Source organism: Nycticebus coucang, chromosome X (assembly GCF_027406575.1).
Source record: "Nycticebus coucang isolate mNycCou1 chromosome X, mNycCou1.pri, whole genome shotgun sequence".
Lineage (NCBI taxonomy): Eukaryota > Metazoa > Chordata > Mammalia > Primates > Lorisidae > Nycticebus > Nycticebus coucang.
Window position 1 is genome coordinate 93,201,340 of NC_069804.1, and position 23,005 is coordinate 93,224,344.

The following is a 23,005-nucleotide window of genomic DNA, read 5'->3' on the forward strand; positions in this document are numbered from 1 at the left end:
GAAGAAAAAAAATGCAGATGATTAAAAGTCAAGGAATACGGCTCTTGCCAGAGCCAAGAAAGTTGATAATTATGCTTGCATTTCTTCCAGTTTTAGCATGATGATTTTTTCTTTATTTTTATCTTTTAACACTTTTTATCTTAAGTATTCCCACCTACATTGTTTTTAGTGATGTATGAAACCGCTATTTTTAGATGAAAACAGCTAACATTTTTTGAACACTTTCACTATTCCAGGCAGCTTGTTAACAACGAGGGCTACGAGGGTAGGTTTGGTAGTGGTTTGGACCTGAGTTCAAGACCTGACTTCGGAATTTACTAACCATATGATTTTTATTTTCATATTTTCTTGAGTTTCAATATTTCATCTGTAAAATTGATATAATAGTACCCACCTCTCAAGGCTGTTGTATGGATTACATGTAAAAGATTAATTTAGAATTAGTATTTAAGATAGATTGGAGGAGGCAAAACATATGGGCAGAGAACAGTTATGAAGCTGTTGCAACTATTGAGCCTAGGCAAAGGTGGTAAAACACTAGAATGGGGTAGGTGGACAGACTCCAGAAGAAAAGTAAAGAAGTAAGATAGGTGACTGACTCCTTTGCACTCTCAGTTCATCTTATAAGTGCTCTTTTTTCAGTCCATTTGGCATAATCACACTTTGAAGTATGAGGTTCCTGTCTTTACGGATTATTTGTTCATTTCCCTAGAGCTACAAATAACCATCTGCAATCTCTGTTTACCATTTCAACATACCCTGAAATTTAAGATTCAAAATCCATTTCATCAGTCAGTTAAAAAGCAAAACGAAACAAAAATCATTCACTTTCTTACACAGTATTTAAATTATTTGTGGTGTGTTGCAGTTTTTCTCTCCATTCCTGCACTTGTGAATCAGGATTCCTGAAAATTTCCATAGAAGCAGGGGTCCTTATTTTAACATAACACAAAACTCAAAAAAGAAATCCAAATTTGTTTCTGGGCTTAGGGAAACCTGAAATTTTTTTTCACCTTTCTATGGTATTGCTCAGTATTTCATTGCCTAATTCCTCCAGTCAGCTAACAACATAAAAGTAACTACGTAATAGGAGTCTTAAAATCTGCAAGGCTTTAAGAACGTGGATTTTCAACGGAGAATTTGCTCTTTTGGGAATATTTGCTTTCGTATTTGCTTACATTTCTGAGTAGAAGTTATGTGCGGACTTGGAGTATCCGTGGGGAAAAAAGGTACTTTATTCTAATTTAATTCAGTTCAGCAATCCCTTTTTCTTTTTCCTTCTTCCCCTCTTATGTTCTCTGGGAGGCAGCAGTCAAAAATAAAAGTTTCAACAGATCTCGCGGTGCTATTCGAGATTCCTTACTTAAGAAAAAAAAAAAAAGGCAGTTTAGAAATGGTACAAACAAGGACCCTGTGCCTTCCGGAGTTTGGGGCTGAGACTGTAGCTCTGGGAGTTCAGAGAAAGCAGCTAAGGGCGGAGGCGGGGCTCTGGCCAGTTTCCTTTTCTCCCTCCCCCACCCTCTTCTACCAACCTCTGTTTGGCTCCTAGCTCAATCCCAGCCATTGTGGAAGCAGCTTCACAGCCCTTTTCGAGACTCAATCAACAGCAGCTGCTGATCCCAGGATGGTGATCCGTGTATATATTGCATCTTCCTCTGGCTCTACTGCGGTAAGGAGAGTGGGGAGCCCACTTTTGTTGTTTTTCTACACACTATTCCTCTGCTGTCCCAGACTCCTTAAAGCGCAGAAGTTTGTTCGGCAGCTTCTCCTTCTGAAGACACACGCATCCCCCAGCCCACCTCCTTCTTTCCTTTGTTGCATCGCTTTCATTTTTTTCCCATGGAGTTTAGCTTTGTTTGCCTCAGAAGTTCGGGCCACATTTCTTCTTCGAAGGATGAAGAAAGCTACCGGGTTTAAATAGATGGGAGACGGTGGTACAGAGTCTTTAGAGATAGGCGAAGAAGTGTAGTGAAGTCACATACTGATGAGTTTCAAGAGTGTGACATTTGAAAAATATGCTCTAAGTACTGAAGTGAGGAGAAGGAGTACACTTTCGTAAATGATGGGGGTACACGTGTGGTAACTAATGGGGATTGAGTGGTGGCCTATTGGGGCACTGGGATTGTTTGGAGAGTTATGCCCCGTAATAGAGTTATTTTGAGAGTGTAAATGAGGTGTTTAACTTCATTCAGTTTAAAGACCTGTTAGAACTAGACAAAATGGAAGGAGAAGTTGGTAACAATGATACGAAGTTGATTTTTGTAAAACTTAATGTGACAAGAGATCTGATTTTTATCTCCATATTGTCTCTCATTTAGACTTTTTCAATTCTTTCAAAATATTGTACCTTTAACCTTCTCTAATCGCTTCAAATATATTGAGAACCTGAAAGGGCACTATCAAGTGGCTCCTTGTGTAGTGGCAACCTGAATTGCTGCTTCTACAAATGACAGGACACTCTCCCTGCAGGATTCACTTGCTTTTAATTTAGAATAATCTTCCTTCCTTCCTTCCTTCCTTCCTTCCTTCCTTCCTTCCTTCCTTCCTTCCTTCCTTCCTTCCTTCCTTCCTTCCTTCCTTCCTTCCTTCCTTCCTTCCTTCCTTCCTTCCTTCCTTCCTTCCTTCCTTCCTTCCTTCCTTCCTCCCTCCCTCCCTCCCTCCCTCCCTCCCTCCCTCCCTCCCTCCCTCCCTCCCTCCCTCCCTCCCTCCCTCCCTCCCTCCCTCCCTCCCTCCCTCCCTCCCTCCCTCCCTCCCTCTCTCTCTCTTTTTTTTTTTTTTTTTTTAAGAAAGGGTCTCATTTTGTTACCCTCAGTAGGGTACCTCAGCATCATAGCTCACAGCAACCTCCAACTCTTGTGCTCAAGCCATTCTCTTGCCTCAGCCTCCCGGAGTAGCTGGGACTACAGGTGCTGACCACACACTCGCCTATTTTTTGTTTGTTGGTTGGTTGGTTTAGCAGGCCCGGCCTGGTTCGAACCCACCAGCCTAGGATCATGTGGCTGGCACCCTAACCACTGAGCTATGGGCACCCAGCCTGGAATTATATATATATAAAATAAATAGTAAATATATATATATTTTTTTTATCAGCTGTGTTGAGAATAGGTGAAACTCAGGTGGAAGCTGAATGTATGTCCATGATAAATTAAAGTACCTCTGTTTGTCAAGACAAGAGAGAAAAGCCAACAATGGCAAGAGCAGACATGTGGGTTTAGGATATAGGATGTAGGAACCTACTCCCTCTTTTTGAGCTTTAGAGCAGCAGCTGTTCCAGGTGGTTGTGTGTTTGTTTGGCTTATTTTTTTGTCTACACTCAAGAGGATTTGAGATAGAACTGAACTGAATAAATTACAAGAACCTTGACCCTGAACTTTGTCTTCTCTGGCCACCATGTGTGGATATGTTTAGACAGTTTTGAAATATTAGAAAACGTCATCCTACAGTTTTTGAGTAAGTTTAGGTTGAAGAAAAGAAAACCTTTTGTATTTCCTTTAGACCCCATTTTATGAGCCTCTTAGGTCATTATTTTCAGACATTTAATTCTGATATTTCAAAGTAAAATTTGAGTTGGTCAGAGTCTCAATATAATACAATAATTATAAAGTTTCATTTAAGCCATTCAGCATTAAGCCTTTAGTTAAACCCCTAATTAGACTGAACAAATCAGGCAGCTAGTTTCCCTTTGGAAGCCATGCAATTTCAATACTACTGTTTATTGTTTGCTTTCTCCCTTTTCTATGCCTCCCCAAAAAGCAAATTAAAGAAGGAACTGCTTTCAGAATTTCTATTCAAGTAAGAACAATTGCACCTTTTTCTTTGTTGAGAATTAAATTTATAAAAGTCCTAGAAATGGACACTGTTTTCTATTACTTACTTTATTGGACTCTATTGTTGAACACTATGCAACTGGCAGGTGTTTATGGTATTTGGGTTTTGTTTCACTTTTTTCTTTTAGGTTATTAAGGATTTGTCTGTTGTTGCAATAAGCATCGTTTATATTAACATGTTATCAAAATTCACTAAATATTGCCAAAATGAGTCCTCACTTTATTATAATCTTATAGTAATTTTATTTTATTTATTTTTATTAAGTCATAAACACATAGATCATTTGTACATTAATACGTTTATAGGGGTACAATGTGTTGATTTCATATACAATTTGGAATGCTTACATCACACTAGTTAATATATTCCTCACTTCATTTACTCAATTATTGTCTTAAGACATTTATACCCTATACTTGATAGATCCTACATATACCCTTGCAACACCCAAACAGTGCAAAGTGTGTACACTTTAGGAAGAGCTCTTCTATAATATAAGTGGAGTGTTGATGTACTTCAGAAAGGTGTTCTTCCGTTTGTATTACTGAAGTTTTTCTTTAAGACTGTTGTCATGTTTTATTTTATTTTATTTTATTTTTTATTGTTTAGGATTCATTGATGGTACAGAGAATTAGGTTACACTGATTGAATTTGTTAGGTCAAGTTCCTCTTGTAATTGTGTCCCACTCCCAAGAGCCATACACTGTAACCCCCCATTCCTCCCTCTCCTCCCCTCTCCTTGCTCACTCATCCCTTACTCTCCACCTTGTATTAGATCATCTACTGCCTTCATATTAGAATAGAGTACAACGGATTCTTGCTTCTCCATTTTTAGCAAATTTTGGGGTAAACTTCCTGACAGAACTCAACAATTACCCAGAATGACGTGCTTCTGTTAAGTGACTAAGTGTAGTTATCTAAAGAGATTTTCATAACTTCTTGGCTTTAGATTGTTAATTTCTCTGTTCTGGATCTTCCTATTCAGTGTCATAAAGATAACCTATAATACTGGGCAGGGGATGATCTGGATCTGTGATAATTTATAAGACAGTATTAATTTATTTTATTTCTCAAAACTCCCTGTACCTTATAGCCTAATTAAAAAAAAAAGAAAAGCAATAACAAATTTTGAAACTTGTACTCAGCTCTGTCATAATATAGAGGAGTAACCCTTCTCAAAAGTTTAGAAATTAAAGCAAATAAATTTGTCTTTGTAATGTATTTATTTATTTTTACTTTTTATTACTACATAATAATTGTACATATTTATGGGGATCAAATAAGGGTATTTATGGTATCCATTACCTCAAGAATTTATCATTTTCTTGTGTTCCAAATATTCTCTTCTAGCTATTTTGAATTATACAATAAATTATTGTTTATAGTCACCCTTTTGTGCACTAGGACTTATTCCTTCTATCTGTACTTTTGTGCCCATTAACCAACTTCTTTTCATTCCTCTCTCCCTCCTACACTTCCCAGCTTTTAGTAAACATCCTTCTGCTTCCATGATATTAGTTGTGAACATTTAATATTTGCCTTTCTGTGCCTAACTTGTTTCAGTCAATGTCCTCTGGTTCCATCCATGTTGCTACAAGTGACAGAAATGTATTCTTTTTATAGATGAATAATATTTCATTGTGTATTTATACAACATTTTCTTTAGCCATGTATCCATTGATGGACACTTAAGTTCATACCGTATCCTGGCTATTGTGAATAGTTCTGTAATAAACATGAAATGAAGATATCTCTTTGATTTGTTATTTTTTGACTTTTTGATAATAGCTATTTTAATCAGGGTAAAATGATATCTTATCACATTGTCATTTTGATTTGCATTTCTCCGAGCAGTTTTTCATATACTTGTTGGTTTTTTGTATGTTTTCCTTTGTGAAAGGTCTATTCAGATCATTTGTCCATTTTCTAAATCAGGTTTTTTTCCCTATTGAGTTGTTTAAGTTTCTTTTATAGTCTGGTTATTAATACCTTGTCAAATGGATAGTTTGCAGATATTTTTATCCCATTTTATAGGTTGTCTCTCAACTTGGTTGATTGTTTCCTTTGCTGTGGAGAAGCTTTTCTTTCTGCTATATTCCTGTATGACTATTTTTTGCTTTGGCTGCATTGCCCATACCAGTGCAATGGATTTCTTTCTTTCTTTCTTTTTTTTTTTTTTTATCAAATCATAGCTGTGTACATTAGTTTGAGCATGGGGCACCATACACTTGGTTCATAGACCGTTTGACACATTTTCGTCACACTAGTTAACATAGCCTTCCTGGGATTTCTTGATGGTAGCCATAGTAATGATAGCAAGTAGGAACACTTAAGTGTGCCAGATAGTCTTTTTTTTTGAAGCAGAGTCCCAGTATGTCACCCTCAATACAGTGCTGTGGCGTCAAAGTTCACAGCAACCTCAAATTCCCGGGCTTAAGCAAGTCTCTTGCCCCAGCTTCCCAAGTAGCTGAGACTATAGGCACCCCCCACAACGCCTGGCTATTTTTGTTGCAGTTATCATTGTTTTAGCTGGCCCAAGCTGGGTTCGAACCCACCAACTTCAGTGTATGTGGCTGGCGTCCTAACCACTGTGCAACAGACACTGAGCCCTTATTTTTTCTTGATGATATGAATTAGGTACTATGATTATCTCTGTTTTTCAGAGAAGGAAATATAGTACACAGGTTCATAGAAGTTAAACAACTTTCTCAAGGTCACATAGCTAGTAAACCACAGTTTGAAGCCAGCACAAGCCGGTTAAATCCAAGAAATATGTGCTTAACTACCAAGAAATCTGTCTTCCCAGTGATTCATAGCAGTTAGTAGGTGTAAGGAGATAAATGTGAGCATAAGGTAAGAGGTAGGGGGAGGAATAATTGTTCTAAGTGGGAGAAGAGTTGCCTAGGCATGTATGCAGAGGGGAATAGAAAAGTGGGGGAACTACTGTGGATGAGGACTTTTATGTTTAAAGGAATGTTAGTAAGTGGGATAAATGACTATTCACCCAAGAATAGGGAAATAAGAAAAGACAAATACATTTGGAAAGCTTGAACTGGTCTTGTATAGGACAAGGTGTAAAATTTCAGGCCTTAATGTGGTGTCTCTTCATGGGAACATTGCAGAAGGAATGTAGCTTCCAAATCGTCTGTTCATTTTTTTTTTTCTTTTTTCTTTTTTTTTGTGGAGACAGAGTCTCACTGTACCGCCCTCGGGTAGAGTGCCATAATGTCACACGGCTCACAGCAACCTCTAACTCTTGGGCTTATGCGATTCTCTTGTCTCAGCCTCCCAAGCAGCTGGGACTACAAGCGCCCGCCACAACACCCGGCTATTTTTTTGTTGCAATTTGGCCGGGGCTGAGGTTTGAACCCGCCACCCTCGGCATATGGGGCGGGTGCCCTACTCACTGAGCCATAGGCGCTGCCCAAATTGTCTGTTCAGAATTGTTCATGTATGTTTTGACCTACTGTAACACAGTAGTATATATACCATGTTTTGTTTCTTGACATTGTAATGCCTTGTCAGTTTGTATTGGAAGGAAAAGAAATAGTAAATACAGAACCTGTATAACCTAGTATAGTACAATAACTTTTCTTCCTCCTTTTTTTAACCTCATCCTTGATGACCATGTATGCAATAACTTTTAACAAAAATTGACATTGGGTTGTGGTCAGAGTTGCTAGAATAATTGCAACTTTGAGAATTTTAACTGGTTTAGGAGGTTTTTTTCACTATACTTCTTTCCATTGGCTCCATAATGATCTCCATTTCATGGCCTCTGTGTATTCTGTATGTGTTTTGGTGTAGAAATTTTAACATTGTGGTAGGTTTCTGGGGATTTTAGTTATGGAGTAACTTTTGTAAAAGGATCTCTTTTATAACTGCTAAAACAGAAGCTAGTTGTAGGTTGGATTGTCCATATATTAAACTAAATATAGTCAGCGCACAATTTACAAAGACAGATGAATAAAACAAACAACTTTGATCGCCAAATGATGATTCACTCAGTAGCCACAATATTTTCTTCATTTGTATAGCATGAATATAGTATAGTAAGCCACAGTTCTAAATTTGGTGGGTCTCAAGTAAGTGCATCTTAGGTGACATAATGTTTCACTGCTCTGTCTCTGTATTTATAAACTGAACATTGGATTTGATGTATACTCATCATCATTGGATTTGATGAATTTGTCATAGCTGCCAAAGTTTGTTTAAATGCTGTTTAAAAGTGATCATATAAGTTGTTCACTTAAACGATCAAAATTAGAAACCATTCACTAAATGACTGTACATGATTTTTGAATGCCTCTAATAGTGGAAAATGGCAGTTTTCACAGGAGAAAAACATAAATTCGGCATCAATGCCTTCAACTTGGTGCATAACTGTTGGTATTTGATTTTATAAATCTCACAGAAATAAGGGCAAAGCTATTGGAATAATTTGGCCCAACTTAAAGAGGCTTGGAAAACAGGGGTATCAATGGGGATAATTCTTGGGCACTTAAAAAGATGCTTAGATGTCAAATGGTTCTAGGGAAGAACATATTGTAGAAGTTTAGTGAAAAATTCTTAGTCTAGTAGGAGAGAAGGATAAGATGAGTTCATCTTTATCACAAAGACACACTCTTGAGGAAGGGTTTTGTTCAATAAACTTTAAATTCCATCCACCCTGTGGGTAGCCCAAAGGAACAAAATAATTTAAATCCACAGATTCAAACAGGTTGAATGTTCTATTAGTCTGTGGCTAATGTTTAAAACCATTTCTAAAATGTGCACTGTACATTTTTAACCATTAGTTAACATCAGTGTACCATGCATTGCTTACAGAAATATTTTGTACTGTAACCAAATCATCAACAATACATTTTGTATTCCATTTCTTATTTATAAATTAAATAGATTAAGAGAGAATCTATTGATAACTGTATGACCATCTGTTCACTTTCAATTCTATTTTGTAGCCCACTGGGAAGCCTTTTAGGCACAGTACTTAGTTACTTCCTCTAATCCAGACCAAGATTAAACAAAAATATTTTTAGAGAGTAGGGGCAGTTCATTTGTGATGACTGCTTTTTATTAATATGAGGGACAAACTGACTAAGTATTTGGCCAGCATAAAGGATTGTTAAGCAAGGGGATTGTTTTCTTGCATAGGCCTCACATTTTGGCTTTATTAGTTTGTTTGGAACGTTTCGGATTGCCAGAACATTGGGAAAAAAAATCAAGTATATGTATAAAAACACCATGACAAATTTAAAGACTGTATATTTAAAGTGTTCAGTGCTGCTGGACTTGTTTGTTCATTAGCATCACTGATCAAGATTTAGATATAGGAACAGTAAAGGCAAGCACTTAGTTATGCATTGTATATGTCAGGCACTGTGCCCAATACTTTATATACATTATCTCATTTAATTTATCCTTACAATAACATTGTGAAATAAGTTCTACTATTAGATCAGTTTTATGTAATTGGAGAGAATATCTCTTAAGATCAGAAACATTTGGCGCATTGCTCAAGACTAAAGAACTAGAAATGGCAGAGCTGAGATCAGAACTGAGGTTATTCTAACTTTAGAATCCACTCCTAAACATTGTGTTATTTGCATATTCTCTTTTGTATAGATGTTGAATAGCAATTATGTCAATACTACATTAAAATCCTGTCACATGATTTGGAAACACATTTGCCATTTAAGTCAAGTTGATTCCTAACTAGGGAAATGTGTCCTCACCCATAACCTGCACTTGAGAGTGAGGTTAGTAACACCATTTTCTTTCTTTATTTTATTTTTTTGCAGTTTTTAGCCGTGGCTGGGTTTGAATCCTCCACCTACTGCATATGGGGCCAGCACCTTACTCCTTTGAGCCACAGGCATCGCCCAGTAACATCATTTTCTTTTGAGAAATAAAACCTTATCACAGAGTTGAGGTGGAGCCAATAATTTCTGCTTGGGGCATTTCCTGCAGTGAATCAAGACAAATAGAACTTTACCTTTTAAACACTAGAGAATATTCATCTTTGGAAACAGTTGTTATATGAGAAAATTTTGTCTATTTCACTATCACCCCTCATCCAGTCATAAATGCAGTATATTTTTCAGCATTAAAATTTTAATAGCAAGTATATGCTTAAGAATAGTTTTATTATGCCCAGAAGACACAAGTGGAATTCTGGAGAATATGCCAGCACACTGAAGCCAAATTGAATACAGGATTCTTTATTAACCAGTAGTCAAGAGCAGGCTCATGCCTAAAGATCTCTTGACCCCCAGAAGCAGGGGCACAAGGCTTTGATATTATGCTTTAAGGTGGGAGGGGGTCCTTAGGAGCAAAGTAGAATTACAGAAGTAGAACTTGCAAGATTAAATCTATAGAGTAGGAATTTGGGGTATTTGTAGGGGGGGTTGGGTGTTGTGCAAAGACAGGACTGTGGTTTTACAAGGTTTTGCACCTTTAGGCTAATATTCCTGTTTCTGCTGGATGTGTTTGCTCAAGCAGTTAGCTCAGTTAAGCAAGGGGAGGGGAGGTATCTTGAAACTGTCAGAAGTCAGTTTTAGTTCTTTTTATAAGATGGGGTCACTCTGGCCTCACAGTTTTATGATATTAAAAACTGCTCTCTCCAGTATATTTCAATGTTGATTTAGAAGGAAGTGTAGACAATTATTTAGTTTGTTGAAAATATCATAAATCATCTCACTTTAATTTTTTATGCAAAATTTGTACCTTTAGTTGATAATAATAGTAAGAACTATCATTCATTAAGTACTTACAATATGTTAGGCACAGTGGTAATAAATTTACATGTATGTACATGAAACCAATATTCTTTTTTTTTTTTTTTTTTGGCCGGGGCTGGGTTTGAACCCGCCACCTCCGGCATATGGGACCAGCGCCCTACTCCTTGAGCCACAGGCGCCGCCCGAAACCAATATTCTTATTATCCCTATTTTTAGGAAGAAGATACGGGCTCAAAGAGGTAGCAAGTTTACAGAGTTAGCAAAGTACCTCCCAGGTTTGTCTGATTAAGGAGACCTGTCTGATTAAGGAGACCATGTTCAGGGGTCCTCAAACTTTTTAAACAGGGGGCCAATTCACTGTCCCTCAGACCGTTGGAAGTTCGGACTATAGTTTAAAAAAAAAGAAAGAAACTATGAACAAATTCCTATGCACACTGCACATATCTTATTTTGAAGTAAAAAAACAAAACAGGAACAAATACAATCACACCGCCTCATGTGGCCCGCGGGCTGTCGTTTGAGGACCCCTGCCCGGGGATGTTTACTAAATAACCACTCCAAATGTGGCTCTGAAACTAATTTACAAGTCATTGCAATAATCCTTTTCTGATAAACTTAGAACATGATAAGTAATACTTCTTAATTAATTGGTCTATTGAAATAGCAAGGATAAGCTTGGTTGTCTGTTACATCAAGTAGAGAACTTAGAATTCTTTAGAATAGAAAATCAGTTACGCCTGTGGCTCGGTGGGTAAGGCGCCGGCCCCATATGCCGAGGGTGGTGGGTTCAAACCCGGCCCGGCTGAACTGCAACCAACAAATAGCCGGGCGTTGTGGCGGGCGCCTGTAGTCCCAGCTACTCGGCAGGCTGAGGCAAGAGAATCGCTTAAGCCCAGGAGTTGGAGGTTGCTGTGAGCTGTGTGAGGCCACAGCAATCTACCGAGGGCCATAAAGTGAGACTCTGTCTCTACAAAAAAAAAGAAAATTAGTTACTATATAATATCTAAGTGTATTAGTTAGAATGCTGAACATGTAACTTTCTCCCCAAATAAGAAAATTACCCTGTATTTTTCTTGCAATTTAATGAAAAGTAGATAAGATAAATTGTTTGTGGAAGAGATTGTAAGCTTTTTAACTGGAGCACTTAGCTTTAAGGGTCAGATATGTGTCACTGGCTGTCACCTGCATGATTTGAGCAGGTCATGAAAACTTTTCATTGCCTCTCATTATTTTCATAAGCTAAATATGAATAAGAAAAATGAAGGGTATCATGGAAGAAAGCTTCTATAAGTTCTGTTACTGGAAATTCATTATTAAAAATTATAGAAGCTAATCTCACACTTTCAGGAACTTAAACATGATTGGTCTTGTGCATCAACTAAATACTTTGAGCATCTCAAAATAGACGGTAGTTGGAGTAAAACATTTTCAGAGAATTTATACTTATAATTTAAGAATAAAAGTATTAAAATTACACTAAGCAATGTTAAGGGATGACAAGAGTTGGTGGTGGTGATTAGAGAGTTTGCTAGGTGTAAAAGCAAACATCTGGTGAGTTTTAAAGGGATTGCATAGGAACCACGACCTACATATCCAGAGAAAGGCAATTCACGTATTTTTTTTTCTTCTTTTGGAAAAGAGGATGTTGAAAGGTAAATACAAAAATATTGTGAAGAAAATATAACTGAACATTTATTCATTTCATGGTAGGATGAGGATTTATGATTTGATTTTGAAGCTAAAATTGAAGAATGAGTTTTGTTTGGTAGGTGTTTGTATCCCCTGAGAAATCATGTTTTATGATTAGGATCTGAATGGGAAGCTTGAGAGAGGAATGTATATCTCACTTTGGATTTAATATGATTCTACCAAAAAGTTAAACTCAGGAACTAAAGTGCACATTCTAGTTGGTGTGAAGTGACCCTTACACCAACCCAATGTCAGGGACTGCTTGGAAGAGGTCATGCCAGCCACACGGCATGTGTGTATGTTAAAAAGTGAGTAATTATAGGTTTCATGAAAACCCAAAAGATCTAATAAAAACTCGTGTAAATAATTTATCTCTGGATGTCCAAGTGGATTTACTATAAATAAATTTCTAATTACTTTTTGAAAATAACTCATTTACAGTGATACATTTTAATTTTTTCTTGCATATGTGGTTGGATAAGGAAGTCTTAGAATTGTACTTTTAGGTAATGTACAAAACTAGGGAAACAGTGCATAAAAATCATATTGCTTAGAATATATAGAAAACACTTAAAACAGAGTCACTAGCACAAAATAAGATTCCATCTTGCTCAACAGATAGTGGTAAAATAAGATATTTGGCATCAGAAATAAGCAAAATCTGAATCCTTGGATTATCAGAACATGGGTTGTGGCAAAAACAGTTAAAAGGAAAAGTATTTAGATTTTTTCCCAATGAATGAGGTAATTATGACTGAATTACGTAGCCACACTTGTAAAAAGGCCAGCATTTGATGTCATACGATTATTTGAAGTTGGAATGGTAGGCATGAATTCTCTTTTTAGTAAAAATATATAAAAAAAAATTATTGCATGTGATTAATAGTGAGTCATTATTCTATATAAAAGTGTGTGATATAAAAGACAGATGGCATGTTGTTGTATATAATAGCATATAATGTTTTTTCTAAATATTTTTTTAAGTTGTAGAGATTGCCTATTCAACATTAACTGTTTCATGTCATAAGGCAGGTTTTTGTACCTAACAGAACAGATCCTGAGGCCAGTTCAAAATTTTATATTTTATTTCCTAGCTTTCTTCCTTACCTTCAAAACTTAATGATGCTTTGCAGAGCTCTACTGTAGAACAATACTATTTCATAATTCAACACAGTAGTGAGCTGCGACTTATATACCATTTCTATTTCTTATTATCCAGAATATAATTATAACATGGTAAGTCTCTAAATAAATATTTGTTGATGTATGAATGGATGGCCTCTTTAAATTAAAGTGCAAAACAGGCCATCCAAGTGAAGATTAGCAGTTGCTAGTGGGAAATCTGTGACCAGAGTTTGAGAAATATGGTGGGTGGAAAGTAGATAGGGGAATCTTTCATTCAGAGTTGCTTGAAACTATGAACTCATCAGAAAGGAGGAATCACACAATCAGGTGAATAGAGGGCTACAGAATTAACTGATGAGGGCTGAGGATAATGAAAGGACTTTAGTGAATTCTCACATTAAGGAGACTATGAAAGGAATAGGAGCAAAGGAAGCAGGAAGATTTATTAAGAAAGATCACAGTAGCATCCTGTAATGGAAACCAGTGTAGGGAAAAATTTACAGGTAAGGTGATCATTGTTTGCTAGTGCCATTCAGGAATTATGAAAACTGATAAAGGGTAATTAAATTCAAAATAAGGACATTTTTATAATTTCAAAATATTAAGGGGGTACAAATGTTTAATGTTTCATGGATCATTTGTGTAATGCTTGAGTCCTGGTGATAAGTGTGCTCAAATAGTGTTCATGGTACCCATTAGGTTAGTTGTTCCCACTCCCTTCTTCTCTCTTCTCTTCTTGTTGATTTCTACTGAGTTTTGCATCCCTGTGTTCACATGTGTACTCTGTGTTTAGTTACAATATACTGAGTATATTTGGTGTTTGTTTTTCCATTCTTTTGATACTTAGCTTAGGAGAGTGGTCACCAGTTCCATAAAAAAAAAAAAAAAAAAGATAATTATAAACAGGTATAATTTATTTTTTACATCTAAGAAGTACTACATGGTATATGTATACCAAATTTTATTAATACACTCAGGAATTGATGAGCACTTGGGTTGATTGCACATCTTTGCTGTGGTAAACATTCAAGTGTAGGTGTCTTTTTGATAAAAAGTTATCTTTTCCTTTGTATAAATACCCAATACTGGGATTGCTAGATTGAAAGGTAGGTCTACTGTTTTCCTTAGAGGTTGTACTAATTTGTGGTCTCACCAAAAGTGTATAAGCATTCCTTTCTCTCTGCATCTATTGTTTTTGGACTTTGTAATAAAAGCCATTCTTAATGGGTAAGGTGGTAATTTCAGTTTGCATTTCTCTGATGATTTGTGATGTTAAGCATTTCTTCATACATTTATTGGCCACTCTTCTTTTAAGAAGCTTCTGCTCATCTTTTGTCCACTTTTAAATAGAGAGTTTTGTTTTCTTCTTGATTGCTTGAATTCTTTATAAATTCTGGTTATTATCCCTTTTTCAGATTGGTAGCTTGCAAATATTTGTATCCATTCTGTAGTGTTGTGTGACCGGAGATGTGAACAAACAGCAGCTTTGCCATGGATGTAAACTTGCTCCTGTAATTATTAAGTCAAGAAAGAGACTACACAGGATGGGATGGCATGTAGTGAAGTTCTTTATTTAGGGGCTTGATTTTATACCTTTCTAGTCATGTACACACTTAATCTATTATCTGTTAGTTTCACCATTACCTCAATTTACTTATCTGAAATCAACTTGAAAGGAAATATCTTGTTACCACATCAACACAATCACTTTTGCAGTAAACATCTTCTTCTAGATACTGACTAACCTCTGGGCAGGTGTCTAAACAAAATCATAAAGAAGAAAGTAGCCACAGGGGAACAGAGAGTTAATGGAAGAATATCTTCAAGCATTCACTCAGTTTACTCAGTATGAAGTAACGACTGTGTTTTTCCTTAGGGAAGAGCACCTATAGACCTCTGACAATATGTTGTTAATATACATCAACCCTCTGGCCAATATCTCTGAGGAAGGGCAGCATGCCCTTTGATCTCAGGCTTCACGGGGTGCACAGCTTCAGAGAATGGATTTGTGGAATTTTTAACTCCAGGCAAGCCAACTCTGCATTTGTCCCATGGGGGCCCAGGTCCCTTAAGCCTCTGGAAGAATAGCAAGTCATTTTAAACTCACACTGAGTTCACTTTGTGTGCTTGATGCAGGATATGTTTATTTCTAAATATTATCCTACATGTAGGTTACCTGTTTCCTCTGTTGAATGTTTCTTTAACTGTTCAGAGGCTTTTTAGATAAATCAAATCCCATTTTTTGACTTTTGTTGTTGACACGATTGCCCAGAGTCTTAGTTATAAATTACTTGCCTAGGACAATATCTAGAAAAGCTTTTACTAAATTTTACTCTGGAATTCCTATGGTTTAATGCCTTATATTTAAATGGTTTCTCCACCTTGAATTAATATTCTGTGAGTGGTGAGAGGTAGGGGTCCTCTTTCATTTTTTTGTATGTGACTATTCAACATTCCTAGAGCCATGTATTGAATAGGTCTTTTTTTCTTTTTCCTTCAGTGTACGTTGTTGACTCCTTTTCAAATATCAGCTGGCTGTATGTGCATGACTTTATATTTACATATGCTCTTATTTTTTATTGCTCATTGTCTGTATTTTTGTTCCAATATCATGCTATTTTGGATACTATAACCTTGTAGTATAGTTTAAATTCTGGTAATGGGATGTCTCCAGATTTGTTCCTTTTGCTTAAGATTGCTTTGGCTATTTGGGCTCTTTTCTACTTACAAATGAAATGTAGAATTATTATTTTTTGTTGTTGTTGGGGATTGCATTGAATTTGTAAATAACTTTGGGTTGTATGGACATTTCAATAATGTTTTTTCTACCTGTCCACAAACATGGTATGTTTTTCCATTTGTTTGTATTCTATGTGATTTCCTTTTTCAGAGTTCCATAGTTCTTGTAGAGGACATTCACTTTCTTTGTTAAGTATATTAATAGATATTTTTTGGGTAGCTATTGTGAATAATATTGAGTGTTTGATTTGACTAGTGGCTTGAATGTCATTAGTATATAGAAATGGTACTGATTTGTGTGCATTGATTTTTGTATCCTGATATTTTGCTGAATTTATTTATCTATTGGTTGAATCTTTGGGGATTTCCAGATATAAGATCATAGTATCAGCAAAGAGTGATAGTTTGACCTCATCTTTCCTGATTTGGATACCCGTAATATTTTTCACTTTGATTTATGTGGCTAGGACATCTAGCACTATGTTGAATAGAAGTAGTGACTGTGGACATTCTTGTCTTGTTCTGCTTCTTAGTGGGAATGCTTTCAACTTTCCACATTCAATTTTTTTTTTATTAAATCATAACTCTGTACATTGATGCATTTATGGGTTTGGTATACTGATTTGATATACCATGTGAAATGCTTACATTGAACTAATTAACATATCCATCACCTCACTTACTTATTTGTTGTGGTAAGACAGTTATACTCTTTTCTCAGTAGTTTTGAAATGTACCATTGCATCATGCACATTAGGTGAGAGCCCCCAGATACCCTCTATCTTCCCACCTCCCCTCTCCCCTCCTCTCTCACTCCTCTTCCCTTCTACTTTCTGAACTATAGTTATGTTTTACCATTCATGTGAATGTGTAGGTGATTATTGATTTCATAAGTACACCAATTTTTTTTTTCCCCATTCATGAGATACTTTACTAAGAAGAATATGTTCCAGCTCCATCTAGGTAAACATAAAAAAATGTGAAGTCCCCATCTTTTTATGGCTGCATAGTATTCCCTGGTGCACATATACCACAATGTGTTAATCCATTCATGGGTTGATAGGCATTTGGGCTGTTTCCATGTCTTTGCAATTATGAATGGGGCTGAAATAAAAATTTCTGGTGAAGATGTCTCTGTTGAAAAATGATTTTTGATCATCTAGGCATATACCAAGTAAAGGAATTGCAGGATTGAATGGTAGGTCTACTTTTAGTACCTTGAGTATTCTCCAAACATCTTTCCACAAAGGTTGTATTAGCTTGCATTCACACCAGCAGTATAGAAGTGTTCACTTCTCTCTGCATCCATGCTAACATCTGTAGTTTTGGGATTCTTTTATGTGGGCTAATCTTACTGGAGTTAGATGATTCTCAAAGTGGTTTTGATTTGCATTTCTCTGATGTTTAAAGATGATGAGCATTTTTTCATGTGTTTGTAAGCCATGCTTCTGTCTTCTTCAGAGAAGTTTCTCTTCAAGTCTATTGCCACATAGAAATGGGATTATTTGTTCTTTTCTTATTGATTAGTTTGAATTCTCTGTGGATTCTAGTTATCAGACCTTCCTTGGAAACATAACCTGCAAATATCTTCGCCCATTCTGAAAGCTGTCTGCTTGCTTCACTTATTGTGCTCTTGGCCATGCCGAAGCTTTTTAGTTTGATTAGATCCCAGTAATGGGATTTTTGGTGTTGGTTCAATTACCTGGGAGGGTCTTCTTCATAAAATATTATCCCAGGCCAACTTCTTCAAATGTTTTCCCTGCACTCTCTTCCAGGATTTTTATAGTTTCATGTCTTAAGTTTAAATATTTTATCTAGAGAGAATCAATTTTTGTTAATGGTGAAAGGTGAGGGTCCATTTTCAGTCTTCTACAGCTCACCAGCCAGTTCACCCCTCACCACTTGTTAAATAGGGAGTCTTTCCCCCAATGAATGTTTTTGATTGGCTTATCAAAGACCAAATGATGATAAGTAGCTGGGTTCATCTCTTGGTTCTCTACTCTGTTCCATAAATCTACATCACTGTTTTTGTGCCAGTACCATGCTGTTTTGATCACTATAGATTTATAGTATAGCCTGAAGTCTGGTAATGTGATACCTCCTGGTTTGTTTTTATTTCTGAGTAATGTCTTGGCTATTCAAGTTTTTTTACTGATTCCATATAAAATTAAGCACTATTTTTTCAAGCTCTTTAAAGTATGACAATAGTGCTTTAATAGGGATTGTATTAAATCTGTATTTTGCTTTGGGTTGTCTGGACATTTTAACCATATTGATTCTTCCCAGCCATGAGCATGGAGTATGCTTTTTCATTTGTTAACATCTTCAGCTATTTCTTTTCTCAAAGTTTTGTAATCCTCTTTACAGAGATCTTCCACGTCCTTTGTTAGGTAAATTCCCAGATATGTCATCTTCTTTGGCACTACTGTAAAAGGAATAGGGTCCTTGACTATATATTTAACTTGACTATTGTTGGCATATTTAAAAGCCACTGATTTGTAAGTATTGGTTTTGTATCCTGAGACACTGCTGTATTCCTTGATCACTTCTAAGAGTTTTATAGTTGAGTCCCTGAGATTTTCCAGGTATAAAATCATATCATCTGTGAAGAGTGAGAGTTTGAACTTCTTTGACCCTATTTGGATACACTTGATCACCTTCTCTTGCCTGATTGAGATAGCTAAGACTTCCATTACTGTGTAGAATAGCAGTATAGACAGTGGGCATCTTTGCCTAGTTCCTGATCTGAGAGAAAATATTTTCAGTTTTACTCCATTCAATATGATATTGACTGTCCGTAGATGGCCTCTATCAGTTTAAGAAATGCCCCATGTATGCCTATTTTCTTAAGTGTTCTGATCATGAAAGGATGGTGGATATTATCAAAACCTTTTTCTTTATCAATTGAGACAATCGTGTGGTCTTTTTTATTATATTTGTGTGATGTATTATGTTTATAGATTTACATATGTTGTAACCCTGGGATAAAAACAACTTGATCATGGTATATAATTTTTTTTGATGTGTTGTTGAATTCCGTTTGCTGAGATCTTATTGAATATTTTTGCATCAATATTCATTAATGATATTGGAGTATGATTTTCTTTCTTTGTTGGATCCTTTCCTGGTTTGGGGATCAGGGTGATATTTGCTTCATAGAATGTGTTGGTAAATATTCCTTATTTTTCTATGCTTTTGAAAAAGTTGTATAATATAGGTACTAGTTCATCCTTAAAGGTTTGATAGAATTCAGATGTGAAGCCATCTGGTCCTGGACTTTTCTTTTTTGGGAGATTTCATATAGTAGAGTAGATGCTATTTCAGTGCTTAATATAGGTTTATTCAACATTTTCAGTTCTTTCTGATTGAGTCTAGGAATGTGGTGTGCTTCCAAGTATTGGCCCATTTCCTTCAGATTTTCATATTTCTGAGAATAGAGTTTTTTGTAGTAATAATTGAGGATTTTTCAAATTTCTGAGGTGTCTGTTGTTATTTCTCCTTTGTCGTTTGTGATAGATGATATCAGAGATTTTGCTTTTATGTTTCTGTTTAGGTTGGCCGAAAGTTTATCAACTTTATTAATCTTTTCGAAAACCAACTTTTTGTTTCATTTATCTTCTGAATGATTCTTTGTTTTCAATTTCATATAATGCTGCCCTAATTTTGGTTATTTCTTTTCTTCTGTTGGGTTTGGGGTTGGCATATTCTTCCTTTTCCAGTTGCTTGAGATGACCCATTAAGTTAAGGCTTCTTCTCTGTTTTCTTGATGAAGGTTTCTGATAGTATGAATTTCCCTCTTAGGACTGCCTTTGCAGTATTCCACATGTTTTGATAATTTGTGCCTTCATTATCATTTTGTTCCAAAAATTTGGTGATTTCCTTCTTAGTTTCATCTTTCACCCAGCTATCATTCAGGCTAAGATTATTTAGTTTCCATGACTTTGTTTGAGTATGAAGAATTCCTGTTGCTATTGAGTTCAACTTTTATTCTAAGGTGGTATAAGAAGATACAAGGAATAATTTCTATTCTTTTAACTTTGCTGAGGTTAGAATTGTGTGCTAAGTTATGATCAATTTTGGATTATGATCCATGGGCTGATGAGAAGAATATATATTCAGTTTTATTAGGATGAAATGTTCTCTAGAGGTCTGTTAAGTGCATTTGTTCTAGGGTAAGGTTTAAGTCTAATATTTCTTTGTTTAGTTTCTTCTTGAAGGATCTATCCAAAACAGTCAAAAGAGTGTTAAAATCTCCAACTATCATAGTGCAGAAATATATCAATTTGTTCATATTTATTAGGGTTGGCTTTATAAATTGAGGAACATTCTGGTAGAGTGCATAAATGTTAATTATCAAAATCTCTTAATATTGGGTATTTCCCTTGACAAATATGCAGTGACCAAACTTATCTTTCTTTGTATTTGTGCTTTTAAAGCCAATTGCATCTGCAAATAAAATTGCAACCCCAGTTTTTTTCTGATTTCCATTTGCCTCTATTATAGGTGTCCATCCCTGAGTCTATTTTTATCCTTTAAGTTAAGATGAGATTCTTGTATCCAGCAGATCTCTGGTCTGAGTTTATGTGTCCAGTCAGCCAACCTATGCCTCCTTAGAGTACAATTTAAACCATTCACATTAATTGAGGGAATTGATAAGCATGGTAATGTTTTGGGTGGTTTTTGAATGTCCAGTGGACATTTTTAATCCTTTTACCATTGTGGAAGTTGAGCATTGTTCAAAAATTTCTAAGTGAGTTTACTTTGGTGGTAAAGCATTGTTCTGGTTGTTGTGGAGGATGGGTCCGAGAATATCCTGGCGAGCTGGTTTAGTTATGGCAAATTTCTTTTTTCTTTTTTTTTTGTTTTTTGCAGTTTTTTTCTTTCTTTGTTTTTTTTTTTTTGCAGTTTTTTTCTTTCTTTCTTTTTTTCTTTTTTGTCTGGGGCTGGGTTTGAATCCACCACTTCTGGTGTATGGGACTGGTGCTCTACTCCTTTGAGCCTTAGGTGCTGCCCTAGTTATGGCAAATTTTTTCAACATGTGTATGTCATTAAAGTCATTAAAATCTTTGATTTCTCCATCATATATAAAAGTCAGTTTCACTGGATGCAGGATTCTGGGGTGAAAGTTGTTTTGTTTTAGGAGATTGAAGGTCAATGATCATCCTCTTCTGGTTTGAAAGTTTTTGGCTACGAGATCTGCAGTCATTCTGATATGTCTCCCTTTGTAGTAATGCTTTTCTTATGTCTGGCTGTTTGTAGCATTTTTCTCCTTCATCTTAACTTTGGCAAAGTTAATTACAATGTGTCTAGGAAATGCTTTATTTGTATTGAGTCTTGCTGGGGCTCTAAAACTGTCTACTATCTTAATTTCTGTATCTCTTGCAATGCTTGGGAAATTCTCCTCCATAATCTCTTGGAGTAGAGCATCTGTATCTTTAGGACCATCCTCTACTCCTTCAAGAATTTCTATAATATGAGTGTTTGATCTTTTGGAGTGATCCCACAACTCTCTCAGTGAATGATCAGTTTTTGCTCTCCATTTTTCTGCCTTTTTGAGCATTTCAGAATGTTCAAAAGCTTCAATTTTGGAGATACTTTCTTCTGCCTGGTAAATTCCATTACTGAAGGATTCTACTGTATTTTGGAGCTCCTTGAAGAACTTTTTCATTTCCTTGAGCTCTGCTCTTTTTTCATTATGTCTATATTTTTGGTGACTTTGTCTTTGAATTCATTAATTTCTTTTTTAATTAATTAATTAATTAATTTTTTTATTAAATCATAGCTGTGTACATTAGTATGATCATGGGGCACCATACACTTGGATCATAGACCGTTTGACACATTTTCATCACACTAGTTAACATAGCATTTGTGGCATTTTCTTAGTTATTTTGCTAAGACCTTTACATTCCACATTTACTAGGATTCACATATTCCCTTGTAAGATGCACCACAGGTGTTATCCCATTAATCCCCCTCCTTCCATCTACCTCCCCCTCCCTCCCCTCCCTTTCCCCCTTCTCCCTATTCTTAGATTGTAACTGGGTTATAGCTTTCATGTGAAGGTCCTACATTAGTTTCATAATAAGGGTGAGTACATTGGGTACTTTTGCTTCCATTCTTGAGACACTTTACTAAGAAGAATATGTTCCAGCTCCATCCATGTAAACATAAAAGAGGTAAAGTCTCCATCTTTGTTTAAGGCTGCATAATATTCCATGGTGTAAATATACCACAATTCATTAATCCATTCGTGGATCAATGGGCACTTGGGCTTTTTCCATGACTTAGCAATTATGAATAGGGCTGCAATAAATATTCTGATACAAATATCTTTTTTATGATGTGATTTTTGGTCTTCTGGGTATATGCCCAGTAGAGGGATTACAGGATTGAATGGCAGATCTATTTTTAGATCTCTAAGTGTTCTCCATATCTCTTTCCAAAAGGAGTGTATTAATTTGCATTCCACCAGCAGTGCAAAAGTGTTCCCTTTTCTCCACATCCACGCCAACATCTCTGGTCTTGGGATTTTGTGATATAGGCTAGTCTCACTGGAGTTAGATGATATCTCAAAGTAGTTTTGATTTGCATTTCTCTGATGATTAAAGATGATGAGCATTTTTTCATATGTCTGAAGGCCGTGTGCCTGTCTTCTTCAGAGAAGTTTCTCTTCAAGTCCTTTGCCCAGCCTGTGATGGGATCCCTTGTTCTTTTCTTGCTAATGCGTTTGAGTTCTCTGTGGATTCTGGTTATTAAACCTTTGTGGGAGACATAATCTGCAAATATCTTTTCCCAAACCAGGGCTGTTTCCTTGCTTTACTTACTGTGTTCTTGGCTGTGCAGAAGCTTTTTAGTTTGATCAAGTCCCAATAGTGTATTTT

General features: G+C 36.0%; 1 protein-coding gene across 2 annotated transcripts in view; it reads left to right on the forward strand.

Moving 5' to 3' along the window:
- Positions 1-1,399: 1,399 nt before the first annotated feature.
- SH3BGRL (SH3 domain binding glutamate rich protein like) overlaps positions 1,400-23,005 on the forward strand; it is a 148,829-nt gene continuing 127,223 nt past the window's right edge. The window contains exon 1 of one of the 2 annotated variants that reach the window (XM_053580193.1): positions 1,400-1,669. In XM_053580193.1, the coding sequence (XP_053436168.1) occupies positions 1,625-1,669 (45 nt within the window). In that variant the 5' untranslated portion in view covers positions 1,400-1,624. The remainder of the gene's footprint in view (positions 1,670-23,005) is intronic. The other variant, XM_053580191.1, reaches the window with a different exon arrangement.